This window comes from Lemur catta, chromosome 17 (genome assembly GCF_020740605.2).
Source record: "Lemur catta isolate mLemCat1 chromosome 17, mLemCat1.pri, whole genome shotgun sequence".
Taxonomy (NCBI): Eukaryota; Metazoa; Chordata; class Mammalia; order Primates; family Lemuridae; genus Lemur; species Lemur catta.
Window position 1 is genome coordinate 35,097,676 of NC_059144.1, and position 18,008 is coordinate 35,115,683.

Below are 18,008 nucleotides of genomic sequence, written 5' to 3' on the forward strand. Positions count from 1 at the left end.
AACACCATCAAGTGGCAATGGGATTTAACTGAAACTGCCTTTGTGGTATAATGGGAACATTATTTATAATTTTGAGAAAAGAAAGTAGACACAGAAAAAGCTACAGTAGGAGACTGTCTTGATTATACTATTCTTGGGACAAAAAAGTGATTGAACAATATACAGCAGTTTCTTTTTAATTTTGGAAATGGTTTTGTTTTATTTGGATGTGTAGGAAAGGAAGATTTCTGAGCTTTCCTGGTTGCTAGATATTACTGAGCATTAAAGGGCCATGAGTTTATGAAGTTATACTTTCATGATGTATAAAAAAATAACAAATGGGAAGTTATGGTCCAAACATGAAGCAAATTAAGTTGTGGCCTGACTTGGAGCAACTGGTAGAGTACAGCACAGGAGAATCCACTTGATGTCAATGTTTGAAACAGTCTCCTTCTACAGGCAGAGGTTTATGACAAACACTTCTCTTTTTTATGAGTGGGATCTTCCACTACTGGATATGTAGTTAGTAATATTTATATTACCATCTTGATACTTTCAATGCTGGTTATTGTCATTATTTGGAACTAACCTCTAATCAAAGCATAGAGACAAGCATAGCTATAGGACAGAATGCAAATGCTAATAGCCATAATAACAATAATGGTATGGTTGATAGGGGTTGAGGTGAGGTATGGGAATAAGGAAAGAAGAGAAAAGAAGAAAAGTGAATGCTATGAGGCTTGAATGTTTGTCCCTTCCAAAACTCATGCTGAAACTTAATTTTCAATGTGGCAGTATTGTAAGGTGGGGCCTTAAGAAGTGACTGGGTCAATTAATATAAGCATGGATTAATGTTAATGTATTAGTGGATGATCATGGAAGTGGAGCTATGGTTTTATAAGAAGAGGAAGAGAGGCCTGAGCTAGCACACTCAGCCCCCTCACCATGTAATGCTCTGTGCACCCCCTTGGGACTTTGCAGAGAGTCCCCACCAGCAAAAAGGCCCCCCCCAGATGTGCCCCTCAGCCTTGGACTTCTCAGCCTCCACCACTGTGAGAAATAAATTCCTTTTCTTTATAATACCCAGTTACAGGTATCCTGTTATAAGCAACTTAAAACAGACTAAGACAGTTCATGATATTTCCTCAATTTACACAGTTGAATGGGTGAGGGATGGCTGATAGAGATTATATAAAGTTGATGAATCAAGAAACAGTGTGTTAAAATTGCAGTAAAATTAAAAATATTATTTCAAGTTAGAGTAGAACTCTAGCAAAAATCAGGAGGGAAGAAGAGTAGGATGTGGTGTGAGCTACATTTTTTTATTTTTTCACAGCAAGGAGTCACAAGTTACTGACTAATCAAGAAACAGATGCATGAGCACATTCTACAGAGTGAGGGTGTTTCCCAAGAATAATCAGAACCAGAGACCAGTGGCTCTGGGAATGGAATATAAAAGGTAACTTTCACGTTTTGTTTCCTATCCTTCTGTAACATTTGAATTTGTCATCTCACTGTATATTTAACATCCATAACTTTTCAAAAGCAAGAAATAAAAAATCCATGTAGTTAGTAGCATCTATAAGCTGATACTAGCTTATGTTTACCAGGTTTTAGTAGATGAATTTCAAGAACATCAATCCCTCAAATTAACTTTAACAAATAGCACGATTTCACTAATTTCATAAATTGGCACTTTACACTTAATGCTTCTTCTTGAGATAAAGAGTAGGAATCAGTTTAAAATCACTAGCTTGGTAATAAAAACTATTTAATATGAGCTAAAATTCTATGGTTTATCCTTAAATATGCATTTTTCTACTGCCAAAAATAAAAGGACAACCAAAAACATCTTATAGTTTTCATGATTAACTCAAATGGGCAAGAGTCAAGGCTCAGTAAAATACTGTGACACTCCATGAAGCAGTTTTAATAACTCCCTCCACCCGCACCCAAATACTAAGGATTATTCCACTGAGTTTTTATGGAAGGCCAGGTACAGCCTTTGCATATGTTTAAAACCAACTCCCTGCTATCTAACTGTGAAAGAATATTCAAAGGATTCAGCAATGAATAAGATACCAAAGAAGCAAACTACTACTTGTCTTGGTTTAACAAAAGATGGCTATTGAAAAAAAAAAATCTCCTTGGGGCAACACAGGTACCAGGAACAGTGGGTAGAAAGAGACTATGGCAAGAAAAATAACAAGGTTGATATTTAGAGTCCAGGTGTTGAAAAGGCCTTTTATATAAAGGTGCACTTTTTTCCTTGAGGAATAAACAAAGAAAATGTTTTGGGCTTATATTAAAAAAAGCATTTTTTATATGTACAAGAAACACTCCTATTTTATAGACTCATAGAAAGAACTTCAGGGTATGAAGGGACTTATATCACAGCAATTGACAACAATCATACAATATAGATCAGGCACCATCCACACTTTCTGAAAGGAGTTTATAGGAAGGGTTGAACCATTACATATTACAGTCTCTGTGGATGACCTATAGTGCTTGTATAAAAAAAATATATAGAAGAATGGATTAATACACTGTACTATATCCATACAATAGAATACAATACAGCAATGAAAACACACAAACTCCTGCTACATGTAACAGGGATGAATTTAACAGGCTTAATGTTGGCTGAAGACCTGACAAAAATAGTACATATTCTAGGATTCTATTTATATAATACGTAAAACCAGGCAAAATTAACCATGGTGTTAGAAGTCAGCATACTGGTTAACTTTGGAGTGGGTAGAGACTGGGAGGGGTCACAAGGGGTTCTGGGGGTTGTGGTAAAAAGTTCTACTTTTTTTATCTGGGTCTACATGGAGTGGGTTCACTTTGTGATAATTCATCAAGCAACTGCAGTTACAATGTGCGCGCTTTTCTGAATGTACATATACTTCAGTTAAAAAGTTGATTTCGAAAAATAACATATAGGGTCCCTGCTAACATATGTGTCACCTTTATGCAGATTTTTAAGAAGTGTCCCCTCTGGATGGATGAAAAAGGTAACCCCATGAGCAGAGGTACCTCACAAGTCTGTGCCTTTACAAATGAAGGGTGGGCTGGGTTTCATCCCCACTGCTTGGCTAGAAACAAAACCACACATCTGGATGGACATCTGCAAATCTGCAAAAACACTCATTTGACCCTCCCTCACCACAGCTTTATGAGGAGAGCAGGGATGACGTCCCTCTTTTAGAGATGAGGAAGTGGCACAGAACAGTAAGAGCGATGAACGAAGGCATCACAGCTAATAAGCCATGGAGCCAGGACTGACTTCTAGACCAGTAGCTTTTCACATGGTTCTGATTCCTTTTTGGGAAGGGAAACAGGAAGAAGTTTCTTTCTGTGTTACCATATGTATTGTACACAGTATATATATGTCACATCAAATGCTTTGTGGAATAAGGCAGGAGATGAACACACAGTCCAATGTTCTTAACGTTGAACTTAAATAAAGGTCCGAGGTTCTAAGCTCAATTGAAAAACATTCTCTAAGCATGTACTTCAAAATGAACATCCATCTTTTACATGTTTACCTATGGAAAAAGATCAGTAGAGTAGAGATGTTCAGATATCAGTACAGCACCATGGCCCTCCCTCAGCTTAAGGTTATGGACTTGCCAGATATAAATCTTTTCACTTTTTCCTGAAAAAAAATGAAGAGAAAGACATAATGTATATGTTCAACTTACCTAGAAGTGTCTGCTTATTTTGGGAGGAGTCAGGCTCTGTAGAACATCTGCATGATCGGAGAACAATCACTCCACCAAGCACGCCATCTTCACTGGCGAGGAAAGGTGAACCTAGGCAGAAGAGACTAGAATTCAGTAAATTCTACTTTCTCAATTTTCAATTTTCATTTGAGTACTAGAACAAAAACGTGGTATGAATAAGATCTTTAAAGATGCCCATTTTCTGACAGTCACCATGGTTCGTACCTCATATAGACTTCACGGCAAAGGCAGGCTTATGCCTGAACAGAGGCCATTTGGCAAAGACAGTGACAGAAGCTGCCAAGAAGACATGAGTGGGGCATGGAGTGTGCCTTGCTGTATTCACAATGGAATTGGAAACACTACCAGATTAAAGGACCAAAACACAAATACAGGAAAAAATGCTCAATGACTCCCTTTGATCAGCTCTTAGGGATCACTTACCAGGCTCTCCCTGCCGTCAGGGGCACGCCACCAAAAGCTTTGATTTACTACCTTAAATTCAATTTTAAACAATAAGCCACAAACTTTATTACAAACATTTAAAAATGCTCCTGATGGTTTACACAAATAAGGGTGAAACTGTATTTCTATTATGAGAGTCTCATGGTTAGAAAGAATCGGGCCTCCTTGAGATCTCACACACTGAGCCATTGTGAGCATTTCAAGAACACTACAATTTAAAACCCCTCATTTTTCTTCCCCAAGGATATCTTCTTTGAACATCTGGCATAGCAAGTGAGCACGTGGAGAACAAATGCAAAATTAACCCAAGAACTATCAAAGAAAGCAGTAAAAAATAAGAACCAACTAAATTGGATTGGGGGGGAGGGAGCTTCTGGTTAAATTTAGTAGATTAAATACATGCACTTATCTCCACTGTCTCCCCAAATCCCAGTAAACTGATGGGAAAGGAAAAAAAAAGCCATGACCCAATAAGGGCAGACAAGAAGGCAGACTAGAAAAAAAACTGACCTTTTGGAAAATAGTAAAAAGATGTACAAGTAGTTGCTTAGCTAGCAGACTCATGAAAGCTGAAACCTAAGTTTGCATGGGGTGGGAGGACCTCAGAGTTGGGGGCACCTACAAGAAACCAACCCAGTTTTGCCATAAAATCCCAAAAAAGATCAGAAATTGGAGGCTTTGAGTTCCTCTGAAGAAGAGGTACAGGGGAGAAATGAAATGACAGTTGGCCGAGAGTGTCCAAAAGAATCCTTTAGACCACGGGCTGTCAAACTATGACCTATTAAGAATTTTGGGCTCTTTTATTTGGTTTTTTTTTTTAGTTTACATTGTAAAGGGTCACAAAAAAGAGGGAGAGGAGGAGGACAAAAAGGAGAATATACCAAAGTGACCATAATGCAGCCTGCAAAGCCCCTTTATTCTCTGGCCATTTTAAAGAAAAATTTTACCAACCCTTGATCTAGAGGCCCAGATTCCTGCCATGCCTGCCTAGAGAGAAACTTACCCCTCCCTAACCTTGAAGAAGCCAAGATATTTATTCTCTAGAGAATCTGAACCAGAAAGAATCGAGACTTGGGGGCATCAGTCACAGCCCAGGAAGAGGCTACACGCTGGAAACAAGGAGCTGAGGTGAAAGTCTTCATGCTAAACAGTGAAATAATGAGTTTCCAGAATGCAAGAAATCAGGCTGATATCCTCCAAGCAAGAGACTAGATAATTCCTTCCCAGCAACCCAACGAACTCAAGACTAAAGACTTACTTAAGAGACCCTAAAAAATAACCTGTCCTTGCCTTATGGTAAGGGCTTCCAGATGACAAGTGTGGCTTATACACAAAAGGTTTTCAGTTGAGCTTCTGGGTATTTAACTGCTAAAGAGTACAAACAAGCTAAGATCACTAGTTGTTTCAGTCAGTCCTCTATTTTAGGAAGGTCAGAAACCAAAATAAACAAAAAAGTAATACAGGAAAAACTTAGGCAAAGGCATTGAACATTAAGTTAAAAAAAGAGTAAAAACAGAAAATAAGAAAATAAATGAAAAAAATTAAAAATCGTAAGACTAGGCCAGAAGGTCCAATATCTGAATAACGGAAGTTTCAGAAAGGCAGACTAGAAGAAATGAAAGAGACAAAATTTCAAAGAAATATGGTGATAAACGATGAATGAAAAAATGATTTTAAAAATTCAATGAAATAATTTTAAAATATCTCCAAGAATTGAAGGATGAGTGCTCAAAGAGAAAAGGTACATCAACCACCCAGCACAAAACATCAAAAAAGAGCCCCTTGAAGATATATCACTGTGAAATATCAAGACACTAAGGAAAGAGGGAAAGGTCTAAAAACTTCCATGTGGGAAAAAAAGATCACATGGAAAGCAAGGGGATCATAATGGCAGAAGGAGGGGCTGGTATTCAGCTGATTGTTAATAATTGGTATCAGCAATGGTTGTTAACTCTCTTGACTATCCCCTGACAAAAAGTATTAATACATTTTCAATTAATTACTGCACTTCTAAAAAGTGTACTACGAAAACCACACCTGGTTTTAAATACTCAAAAAAATTTAAAAAGCCAAAATGACATACAATGATAGTATTAATATCTGTTACTCCAGGCCTATTCCATGGAGGTGAGTACCATGAAAAGCTCCTTGTATATCCATTTCGAAACTATCCATAATTATATACACATCCTTTTTCAACTTTTCACTCAATGGGACCATCTTACATAAACTATTCTGCATCTGACTTTTAAACTTCAACACACCAAGATCAATCGTTTCCTGTGAAATTTCTTCCCTGGTCTGAGGCTCTGAATTCCTTCCCCTTGTCAGTCCATCAGAGCCTTGTTTATCTCTGAATTCCCCTCCCCCACCATCCTAATTCAGCAGAGCGGGATCTATTTTTTACTAAATAAAGCCCTGAACTTCTTTTTCACCTTTTTTGTAGAATTTTAGCTGCCCTACTCGATTTAATTGCATATTTTCACATTCTACACATGCCTAGGAGCCTTGGGCTGTGAAGAACCTTTTACTACACCTAATAAATAAAATGAAAAGAAGGAACTGCAGGATTAAACCATAAATGTCTTCCAAAAAAAAAAACAACTGACAGGGAAAAGTGATAGCTATGAATTTTTAAATTTTTAAAAACATTTTTGAAGAATGAAATCTTATCATTGACGGAACAGCTAGAAAGATAGCAAAGGTAACTGAAAATTAACTCATTTCCCTCATTTTTATTGGTAAAAGTATCTCTACTGATAAATAAGGAAAACCCCCATCAGCCACCTGAGACTCCCACCCCTCAGAGACTCCCACCCCTCACGGAAGACCTGCATCAGCATAATACTAACCTATTACCTGACACATCAACTAACCTATTACCTTAGCCACTTGAGACCACACCCCTCAGACCACTACAACTTAATAAAAGTGGGAAAAATAGGGTAGACAGGGCTCAGAATTTGGTGGCGAATAAACCTTGATTCTCTGACTCTCCATGTGCTGCTAAGTTTGTCCTTGGGACCACCCGCTGTAACACTTGCTGTAACACTACTACAATTAATATGACATCAATGGCATTAAAAGATCAAATTGACTTGTAAGTCACCTTTGTTTTAATATACATAATAGAAGGATAAGCAGATGACAGCCATACTCAACCAACTCTAAGGAAAAATAATAAAATAAAGAGACTTGTAATGAGAGAAGGACCAGACACAAAAGCACATACCTACTAGGGAAAAAAAATATGGTTAAAATAACCCACAACCAAGATATATTTTTGTCTATAATGTATAGGAGGGTTAAAAATTAAAAATGAGATCCTGTGAATTATATACATTATGAAAAACCCAGTCATTCAGGTAAATAAAATTTAAAAAGCAGAATGATGTATATACAATAGCATGGCTTCAGGAAATGATAAAACATTAAGTTAGGCATTATTTCAAAAACAACTTTTATAGAATTTTTGTAAGAAAAAATAAAACTACAAAATCTTATTGTAGAACTACTTAAAGGGTTTAAATTAAACTAAATTCACACAAAGAAAAATATTTCACAATTTTTTTGGTATGTACACATATAAATATATAAAGCTTTTATAACATCACATACAGTCACTAATCATCTGGGATAATGCTGAAATGTCACTCTTAAGAATTCTGGGAACTCCACCTACAGATTAGCAAGTTTATCTGGATATACAGACACACAGGTATTCACAATTTCATAAAGAGAGTTTTTACGTTAATAAGCTGGGATGAAGATTGAAATATCAATCTAAGAATTTTGGTAATTTCATATAAGCAGGGTCTGTTTTGGACCTATACCCCAAAAAGGGCTAATTACTAAAGGACAAAAAAGACCCTACAGCCACAGAATTGTCTGACATCACAGAAATCAACAGAAGCATCACTGTGAGACATGTTTTAAAAACTCTAAATTTAAAGAGGGATGTTTTCATATGTAAATTTCCAATTATTGCACTGCCACCAAGAGAGACAACTAACTATAGCCCAGTTAATAGTGGTGCACAAAACCTTAATCTGGTATGTAAACAGTTTAACATTAGAAATAATGGTCAATTCAAAACATTTCAAAACAGCACACATATTTTAGAGCCATTTTTAACAAGAGCAAGATCTACACACACATTTGAATGAACAGTGTTGTTTTGATGGTGAACACCCTAAAGGAAGAAGAGGAGTGCCAGTAATTCAATTTTTTATTTCCATAGTTAAGCTGATGCATCAATTTCTGGGCTAAAGAAAAGAATAATCACTCACTTTCTTTACCCATCCGGCTGGGCTCTGTCCCAGGACTCCTGAGCCCTGTGGGTGTTTCATATTCATGTCAGTTAATGCCAAAGCTCAGCAAAAAACAGAGTTGGGGACCTGTAGGTCAACTTGTCAACCAACATACAACGTGAGTACCTGTGTATTCAGAGCACTCAACATTTTTCTTTCATATTTTAATTGTGACAAATAGTTGGCAATTCTACACTTCAAGGTTTGAAATTTATGCAAATATAAATAAGTTTTATGGAAACAATACCGTATTCATGTTGCATCTGAAGAGGAGTAGTGTCTTCCTTCTCTGGGCTGCTCAAACCACCAGATTGGAATTTCATGTCATGAGACACGTCTGTGTGACAGTTGTGACAGTTCATCTACTGACCCCCAGAGGGCACTCCCTGTCACTCTTCAAAGATTTATGTCCCTTGCTCATTGTCCCTCTGATACCCATCCTGCCATAATTCCTGGTGATTTCATGGTGCATGGAGATTATCCATCTAACTCCCTGGTCTCTCAATTCCTTGATTTCTTCTGTCCCAAGAATCTTGCCCTCTACTTTGTTAGCCACTCACTCCCCTTACACTCTAGTCTTTGTGATTTACCAATAACTTCACCTCTTCCATAATCTCACTAGCAAGCATCTCACTAACCACCCCTAACTTTCCAGTGCACACCCTTTGGTACCTGGCCTCCAACAATTCTTCAACCTGTCCCTCACTCCCCTCAAGTCCTTACTTTGGTCCTTAAGTGGGCTAAAGCCCATGGTCCATCATAATAATGAATCCCCTGCAGAAATCATCAGCTAAATTGGCTTGTTTGCTTCATCATACTCACCTGGCAAAACTGCAACCATAATTAAATCCTACTCCATGCTTGCACCCGTATAAGCCAAACTTGGCTGGAGAAAAGTGCACTATCAAGCTAAGCATCTCTTTAAATTCATGGTCACTAACCTCAGTTTGATCCTTAATGCTGCCTGGCAATCATCATACATTTCCCAAATACTGACCTATATTTTCTTGTTTTTCCTCAAATTTCCAACATCCCCTCCTCTGTTCTAACTCTCTGCACCTGTTTTTCCCTGAGAAAAACAGAAGCAATCAGAGGGAACTTCCCTAAGCTCTCACCATATATTGATTCATGCACATGGGCCCTGTCTTCCCTCGTGTTGCTACGGATGAATTGTTCATGTTCCTCCAAGATCAGTGGCTCCACCTGTCCACTAGGTCCACTCCTTCTTACTTAGTCAAGGACCTTTACCTCTGCCCCCAAAACATACATCATTAATTTGTTTCTATCCTGGGTCGTTCTCCTAGATCATTTGTGGTAATTTCTCCTATACAGAAAAACATATACTGTTTGTCTCTTATATAGACAACAGAAACACTTCCCCCTCCAGCTATCACCCCATTCTCTTCTTCCTTTTAAGAAAACCAAGATTGCTTGAAAGATGTGTCTGTACTCAATTGTCACCTATTTCTCTCCTCTCATTCTCTTCCCTTACCCACTCAAATGAGGATTGTTATCCCCACCACTCCATGCAAACTCTCCTTGCAAAGTCACTCATAACCTCCATAGGGTACTAAAGTCAATGTTCAGTCCCCCAGGCCTCATCTTACCACCTGTCAGCAGTGTTTGGCCTGCTGATCACACTTTGCTACTTTGAAGCACTTACTTTACTGGACTTTCAGAACTTCACAAACTTCTGGATTTTCTCCAAGAGGAGCACCAGCTATTCCTCCTCGATCTCACTGCTGGTTCCTCTTCATCTCCTTGACCTTAACTTTCCAGGGTTCTTCAATGTCTTTCTTCTCTCTTTTACCCACATTTTCCCCTGATCTCATACAGTCCATTGCTTTAAAACATCATCTGCACATGGTTGATTCTCACATTTGTTTTAGCCTAGGCCTTGTCCCTGAACTAGGCACTTGTATTTGCAATTGCCTAATTAACACTTCCACTTGTTCATTTAATAAACATCTCCTGGAACTCCTGATCTTTCTCCCCAAAACTTACTCTTCCTGGAGGATTCCCTACATCAATAAGCAGAAATTCCATTCCTTAAGTTGCTAGGGCCAAAAACCTTAAAGTCATATTTGACCCCTCTCTTCATCTTTTATCCAATATTAATTGATTAGCAAATCACATTAGCTTTACCTTATAAACTATCCAGAATCAAGGTGGGAGGATTGCTTGAGCTCAGGAGTTCAACACCCACTATTAACTCTTGACTGAATTAGCCTAATAGCTACTGATCTGGTCTCTCGGGTTCTACTCTGCAACTGCAGAGTCTATTGTCAGCACCTAAGCCAGAACGACCTTGTTAAAATATGTCAGGCCATGTGATTCCTCTTCTCAAAACTCTCCAAGGCTCCCATCTTACAATGGCTTGCAAAGCCTTACATGATGACCCTTACTACCTCTTTGAGCTCAGCCCTAACCATTCTTCCCCTTGCTCACTCTGCTCCAGCCACACTGGCCTCCCTGCAATTCCTCAACTTCTCTAGACACACTGCCACCTCCCTTGCACAGGCTGTTCCCTCTGTGTAGTATGTTCTTCCCTCCACTGACCACATGGCTCCCCCCAATCTTTGAACTTTTGCTCAAATGTCACCTTCTAAGAGAGGCCTTCCCGGACCATGCTCAAAAACTGCAACCTCCTCTCCTGCACTTCCTATCCACTTTTCCTACTTCATTTTTCTCTATAGCTCTTATTACCACATGATAAACTATTAGGTCATTAAATATGAAATGTCTGATTTTGAATCAAAAGTGTAGTTTATTGTATCTCAAACAAGAAGCAGTAAAATTAAACAAAATATGCACCCAAATTGTGGACATAGTTTTGCCATCTTAATGGTAGCTTGTTTATGCCAGCAGTGAAGAAGCCTGGAGAGTGAGTGGTGATGAAATCACAAAAGGCATTTTCCACAGCTTGTTGAGAATTGAATATTTTTCCTTGCGAGAAGTGGTCCAAAGCCTGGAAAAAGTGGTAGTCAGTTGCTGCAAGGTCTGGTGAATATGGTGGATGACAGAGAGTTTCCAAGATCAGCTGCTATAGTTTGAACAGCACTGTTGGTACAAAATGTCCTCCAGCATTGTCTTGAAAGAGGATTGGCCTGTCTCTGTTGACCAATCTTGGCTGCATAATCGCAAGCATCCTCATCATTTCGTCCAGCTGGTAGCAGTAGACACCCACTGTAATCAATTGAACAGGTTTCATGAAGCTGTAGTGGATAATACCAGCGCTAGACCACCAAACAGACACCATTAGCTTTTTTTGCTGAATATTTGATTTTTGACTGTGTTTCAGCACTTTACCTTTATCTAACCATTGTACCGAACACTTGCAATTATCAAAAAGAATCCATTTTTCATCACACGTAACAACACGATGTAGTTGTTGTAGTTGTTCTGTTGTGACAGCAAAGAAAGGCAAGCTTAGAGACAATTTCTCTTCTGATGCTCATTTAATTCATGCAGAACCCATCTATCCAGCTTCTTTACCTTGCTCATTTGTTTCATCCAATATTACTGGCATAGTAACATCAAACCTTGCTGCTAATTCATGCATAGGTTGAGATAGATTCGCTTCCACTGCAGCTTTATTATCTCATCATTTTCAGCTTTCAGCTTTATCAGCTCATCATTATCCTCCTTGGTCTCAGGTCGCTCATGTGGCTCATTCTTAAGATTAAAATCATCAGAACAGAACTTCTCAAACCTGGAGGTACTGTGCGATCGTTAGCCGTATCCTTCCCAAACACTTAATTGATATTTCAAGCTGTCTGTGCAGCACTGGTTCCAAGACAGAACTCATATTCGAAAACAACACGATTTTTTCACTTACCCATGGTTGCACAAAAATTGCTCTGAAAAACTTTGAAAGATAATCACAAGCACTTTATCATGCATTTAAAAGAATGAGGATGTACTTTCACAACAAAAATAAAACAAGAAGTGTCAAAGTGAAATGTCAGCGATACCAACAAACTTAGTACTTAAGAAATAGGACATTTCATACTTAATAACCTAATATAAGTTTTACCTATTTATTTATTGTTTGCCTGACTTAATGTAAGTTCTATGAGAATATGGACTTTGTGTTCTTATTCACTGTTGTACTCCCACTGCCTGATCAGATGCCTAAAATATAGTGTGTGCCCAAATCCTTACTAAATCAATGAATAAATGTGTTTTGGAGTCACCATGATGGAAGGCCTCTCCAGGATCACCTAGGCCAGAGAATAATTGGCAAGCTTTTTCTATAAAGAGCCAGATGGTAAAATTTCCAGCTTCGCAGGCCATATGGTCTGTGTCACAACTACTCAACTCTGCCACTGTAGCATGAAAGCAGTTATGGACACTATGTAAACAAATGAGTGTGGCTGTGTTTTAATAAAATTTTGTTTATAAAATCAGTTGGCAGATAGAATTTGACCTATAAGCCATAGTTTGTCAACCCCTGATGTAGGTTATTCCACTGCACTGAACATTAAAGCCTTAATCACCAATTCTCCCAGAGTTTATTAAACAGAGTTCATAACTTCTAGAGCTAGAAAGAGCCATCTAAACCAAGGACCATCTAGTCTAACCCCTGTCGCAGATAGTATTCAGTATCTATTCTCTCCTTCTAACTAAAAGAAGCCTAATTTTGTTGAGGCAACAGTGATGTGCCCTGCTAAGTAATTATTTCTCAGTCACTCTGTAGCTTGAGGTGACCGTGGGAAACAGTTCCAGCCAATAAAACACAAGGAGAAATCACTTGGAAGGGTGTTTAGGAAAGGTTCTTTAAAGGGGGTTGAAACAGGATACTTACCCATTTTGCCCTTTCCCCTTTCCCCTCTTTCTTTCTGAAATGCAGATGAGAGGCCCAGGGAGTGGTGAGAGCCACACCCTAAGGCTAGCAGAGAAGGAGAGGGGGAGGATGCAGGACTATCAAAGACATTCTAGAACTGGTACACAAGACCTCTAGGGTCTTATTATGAGAGAAAAATAAATCTCTGATTAAGCCATGATAAGTGACTCTTAAAGAGAGGTTTTTAAAGATAGAAAATTAATCTTTGGTTAAGCCACTACAGGTAGCTTTTTTAAAACAGCCAGCAAGTGGGAGAATGGAGACTTGAACTGATCTTGTGACTTCTTCCACTGGAGTAGTTTTTCTCTCATGCCACTCCTCTGTCAAAGACAGAACTTAATCTCCTAAAATAAATAACAGTCACTGACTTTAATTAAACTTTGTTACATTTACATAGATTATTTGAACAGTCAGAAATGAATAGAAAGATTCAATTCAGGGTTCAGAATAAAAGACACAACATGCTAGTCCATGCAAAGCAGATAGCATGTGAATTAAGACAGGCATTGTTCCTATGCAAAAAAAGATCATTTCCCAGGCTCACATAACTAGGAATTCTGAGGATTTCATCTAGCTTCAGATACGGTTGGACTCACACTGCTGACAGGCCCTAAGTCAATTCTAACACTGACAACACAAGAAGATCCTCAAGCAGACTCCCCACTTATGTCTTATTGGCCTGACTCATACTGTACGGCCATTCCTAGCTATAAGACAGGCTTAAAACATGAATATTTAGTTCTTACAGTCTATGAAATAGAGGCATGCAATGGCAAGTGAGAAGTTGAGAGTGACTACTAAATAAGCCAGCCCGCAGTGGTTACCACAAACACTCTTATAAGATGCACAGAATGGCATTTAGAAGTGATGAAGTATGATCCCTGACAGTTTATATTTTTATTGTGTGTTTTAAGAATATTTTCCAATTTGATAATGTGATGAATTTTAGATTAGAGGCCTGAGCTGAGAGCTTTTCATAAATTCAAAAATAAAAACAAATGCACAAGCCATATATAATTCTCCTACCAAAAAAACGTCTATCTGAAAGTTATACGTTTATTTTCTGTACACTGGCCCTTAATTATAAGTATTCATTTGTTTAATGACTTATGTTATAATCTTAATTAATTTTTCAGGGTCTACAGAACAGTTCTGTTCCCTCAGTTTTGTTAGATAGTAAACAGTTTTGTTATAACTTAGACTGAAGTCCCAAAGATTTGCTACTTTTATCATGTGGTATATGTATACCATGGAGTACTACTCAGCTCTAAGAACAATGGTGATAAAGCACCTCTTGTATTTTCCTGGACAGAGCTGGAACCCATTCTACTAAGTGAAGTATCCCAAGAATGGAAAAATAAGCACCACATGTACTCACCATCAAATTGGTTTGACTGATCATCACCTAAGAGCACATTTAGGAATAACATTAATTGGGTGTCGGGCAGATGTGGGGGGGAAGGGGATGGACACGCTTGAAGCTCTGATGGGGGGGCAAGAACAATATATGTAACCTAAACTTTTATACCCCCATAATATGCTGAAATAAAAAAAAAAGTTGGTGCTATAATAAAAAAAAGAAAAAGAAAAAACATTAGAAATATGCACTGAATATTCTTTAGGTTAATATAAGAAAAGGATGAATAAAAAAGCTAATAAAAATTTACGTTAAAAACTCATAAAAACTTTTAAAATCTTATTGTGAGCAGTTATAAAACAAGAAAGACCTCTGCACCTTTATTTTGGCATTGATGACACCAAAGATGCAAAGAATCAATAAACTCCATTTTTGATCATTCTACAGAAATCAGGTTATGTTAGTTTTCTTAAAAAAAAAAAAAAAAGCTAGTCATCATCCCTATTCATCATCAAAAACTGAAATTAAGACATTATACTACTATAATGTGGACATGACTATCTCATGAAGAATAATATTGACAGCTCACATGTGTATAAAATTTTCTCAACTTTGATACACCTAATCTCATTTTATCAACAGTAACCATGAGGTTAAGCAAAGTAGACTCATCTATGCTCTTTTAAGTCACATGAATGATTGCAGAGAAAAAAAAAAAACTAAAAAATGTTCAAAAATCATTAATAGTGCTTTTTCAAGTCAGTTTTCCCTTGATTTTTTAAACTTTCAAATTATCAGAAAAGCTGAGATAGTAATACAATGAAGATTTACAAACTTTTCTCCTAGATTTTCAAATTAATATTTTGTTACATTTGTATTTTCTCATAGATACGGAGATAGAAATTCACACACATGCACACACATTCACAAATAAGTCACTTGATATTAATTTTTAAACATTAAAAAACACTTCAGCCTAAATGATCAAGAAGACATCTCCTAAGAACAAAGGCATTTTCCTACCTAAACCACAATAATAGTATCATGCCAAAGACTATTAATAGTAATTCAAATTGTCATCTATTATAATGTCATCAGGTATCTTTAAAATGTCTTTTTTTAAAAGAATCAAACACTAATTGCTCCCAAATGGCTTTGTTAGAGTGCTACTGTTTCATAATCATTTGACCAAAGTAAGCTAATTTTTTCCTATACCATTCTTACTGGTTGTTGGTCAACTGGTATTTGGGTTGGATTCTTTAAATACAGGTTTCTATATTCATATAACAGTAGTCACTTGTTTTACATCTTTGTATTTAAACATTACAGAATACAACAAGAAGCTCTTTTAAACATTTAAATACTTTATAGGAAGAAAGGAAAAGAAGGGAAGGAAGACAGGCAGGATTATTTTTGACCTTAAAAAAGGGTACCCTAAACACACACACACAAACTTACAGCAAACACATTCAAAACCTTCCCAAAAAATACAATCACAGAATTCCTAACCACAAAATCAAATAATGAACCCTGGTACTTGTTTTAAATGCTTTAAGTAAATAAAAATCTTGCTACTTAAAACAAATAAAGATACTCTTGAGTTTACCCAATTTGAAACTCCAGAAGTAAGGTAAAATACCAGAAAATCATCAATAACATTAAGCCTCAGATGGACTATGAGTAAGAAGCACTCAACCTAAGTTGCCCGCTACTAATGCTAATGAATGGACTGGGTTTTACCACATTCAGAGAAGGTTAAGCATAATGTTGTATATATGTATCTCTTCTTCCCTCATGAATGCGTGGTTTTCTCAGGCTCAACAATCACAGTTATTCTCAAATATCTGATGGCTTTAAAAAATTAGATTATTATAAAGGGATGCAACTTCACAACCATAAAAATAATTCTAAATTCTATTATTAGATTATAAATTATGGATTTATTTATTCACCCAATCTTCCAAGTGCAGCTTAGGCCCTATTCAAACTAATCAGTCAATATACTATACAACTCAGCCTTGAGTTTCATATGATTTAATTTTCCTTTGCGTTTTCCAACATTATAATTATATGCTTTGAGTTTACTGTAACTAATATTAGTGGTTTTCTCCACATGCTCACAAACTAAAGGAACAGACAAAAAAGCTTTTTGATCACCTAATCAGTACCCTTAGGAGAAAAAAAAATTTGCTAATATGGAAACAAAGATCTTTTTTTTTTTTTCCTGCATGGGATGAAACAAATTCTTTGTGTGGTTTTAATTATATCCTAATACTTCATAAACATCTTTTAACATAAAACTCATAATAAAGTACCTATTGTGAAGAGTTCAGCAGTTCCCAATTGTGTGATGGCACAATCTTTATAATTAAGTCCACGGTCTCCAAAACTGGCCACTTTTTAAAATCAAACAGACCAGCAACAAAACCATGGTTCTTTGTAAAGTAACATGAGACTATTTGCAGAGTTTGAGAGTTTTGTTTTTTATTTTGTCTTTCTTAGTACTGTGCTTATTATTGCTTTCCAACCAAATAATATTACCAAATTATTTCCAGTTATCAAAATTTAGTAGCTTTTTAAAATGGCTTTTTGGTTTGGTTCTCCAAAGGCCTAAATGAGGGAGAATACATCTGCTGTTGATACAATCATCCCCTGCTACTTAAAAGGCTCCAAGTGTTCAAAATATATGGGTTTCTAGGTTCTGGAAGGCTAAAGCTCCCATGTAAACAGGAAACCACAGCCACAGGGCGAAAACCAAACTTTGTTTTGAGAGCACACAATCCTATGAGTTATTCTCCTGTTGTTGTCTACCCATTTCTACTGACTCCAATATGTCCATCTTGTTAGTCTGCCGCTGATCAATTCTACTAGAAATTAAATACAATAAAACACAGATTTTTCTTATTACTTATAAAAGGAGAAGAATAAGATAAAAATGATCAAACTGCCCAGAAAGGCTGAGCCAGTTTTATTCCAAGATAAAAATGTATCAGCCATGTCAAAACTGGTAACTTCTAGGTTCCTTGGAAATTGTGATGATTCTGTTTCTTATATTCAACATGCACTGAAAAATCAAATTTAGGTTTTACTGAATTAAACAAGCAGATGAACCATTTATTTTCAAATGGCAGTTGTTCAGATCAATAAGTGTGATTTTCTAATCATCTATTCTAGTCAAAGGGAAAAAAGAAGTCTCAATTTTTTACTACTTTCAACAATTCCGCTGATAGATTAGAATTATCTACCTAATCACTCTTCCTATTCTTCAACCTCCTGATGCTCCCACATGAGCCTTCTGCATCTTGTTTTAAATAAGATAT

General features: G+C 37.0%; 1 protein-coding gene across 8 annotated transcripts in view; it reads right to left on the reverse strand.

The window, feature by feature from the left end:
* The window catches only part of TASP1 (taspase 1), a 278,892-nt gene that overhangs the window by 136,251 nt on the left and 124,633 nt on the right, over window positions 1-18,008 (reverse strand). For all 8 annotated transcript variants that reach the window (XR_006729626.1, XM_045529289.1, XM_045529290.1 and 5 more), the window contains one exon: window positions 3,690-3,800. Coding sequence is in view for 7 of the 8 variants with exons in the window: in XM_045529289.1 (XP_045385245.1) it covers window positions 3,690-3,800 (111 nt within the window). In the remaining variant the exon portion in view is untranslated. The remainder of the gene's footprint in view (window positions 1-3,689; window positions 3,801-18,008) is intronic.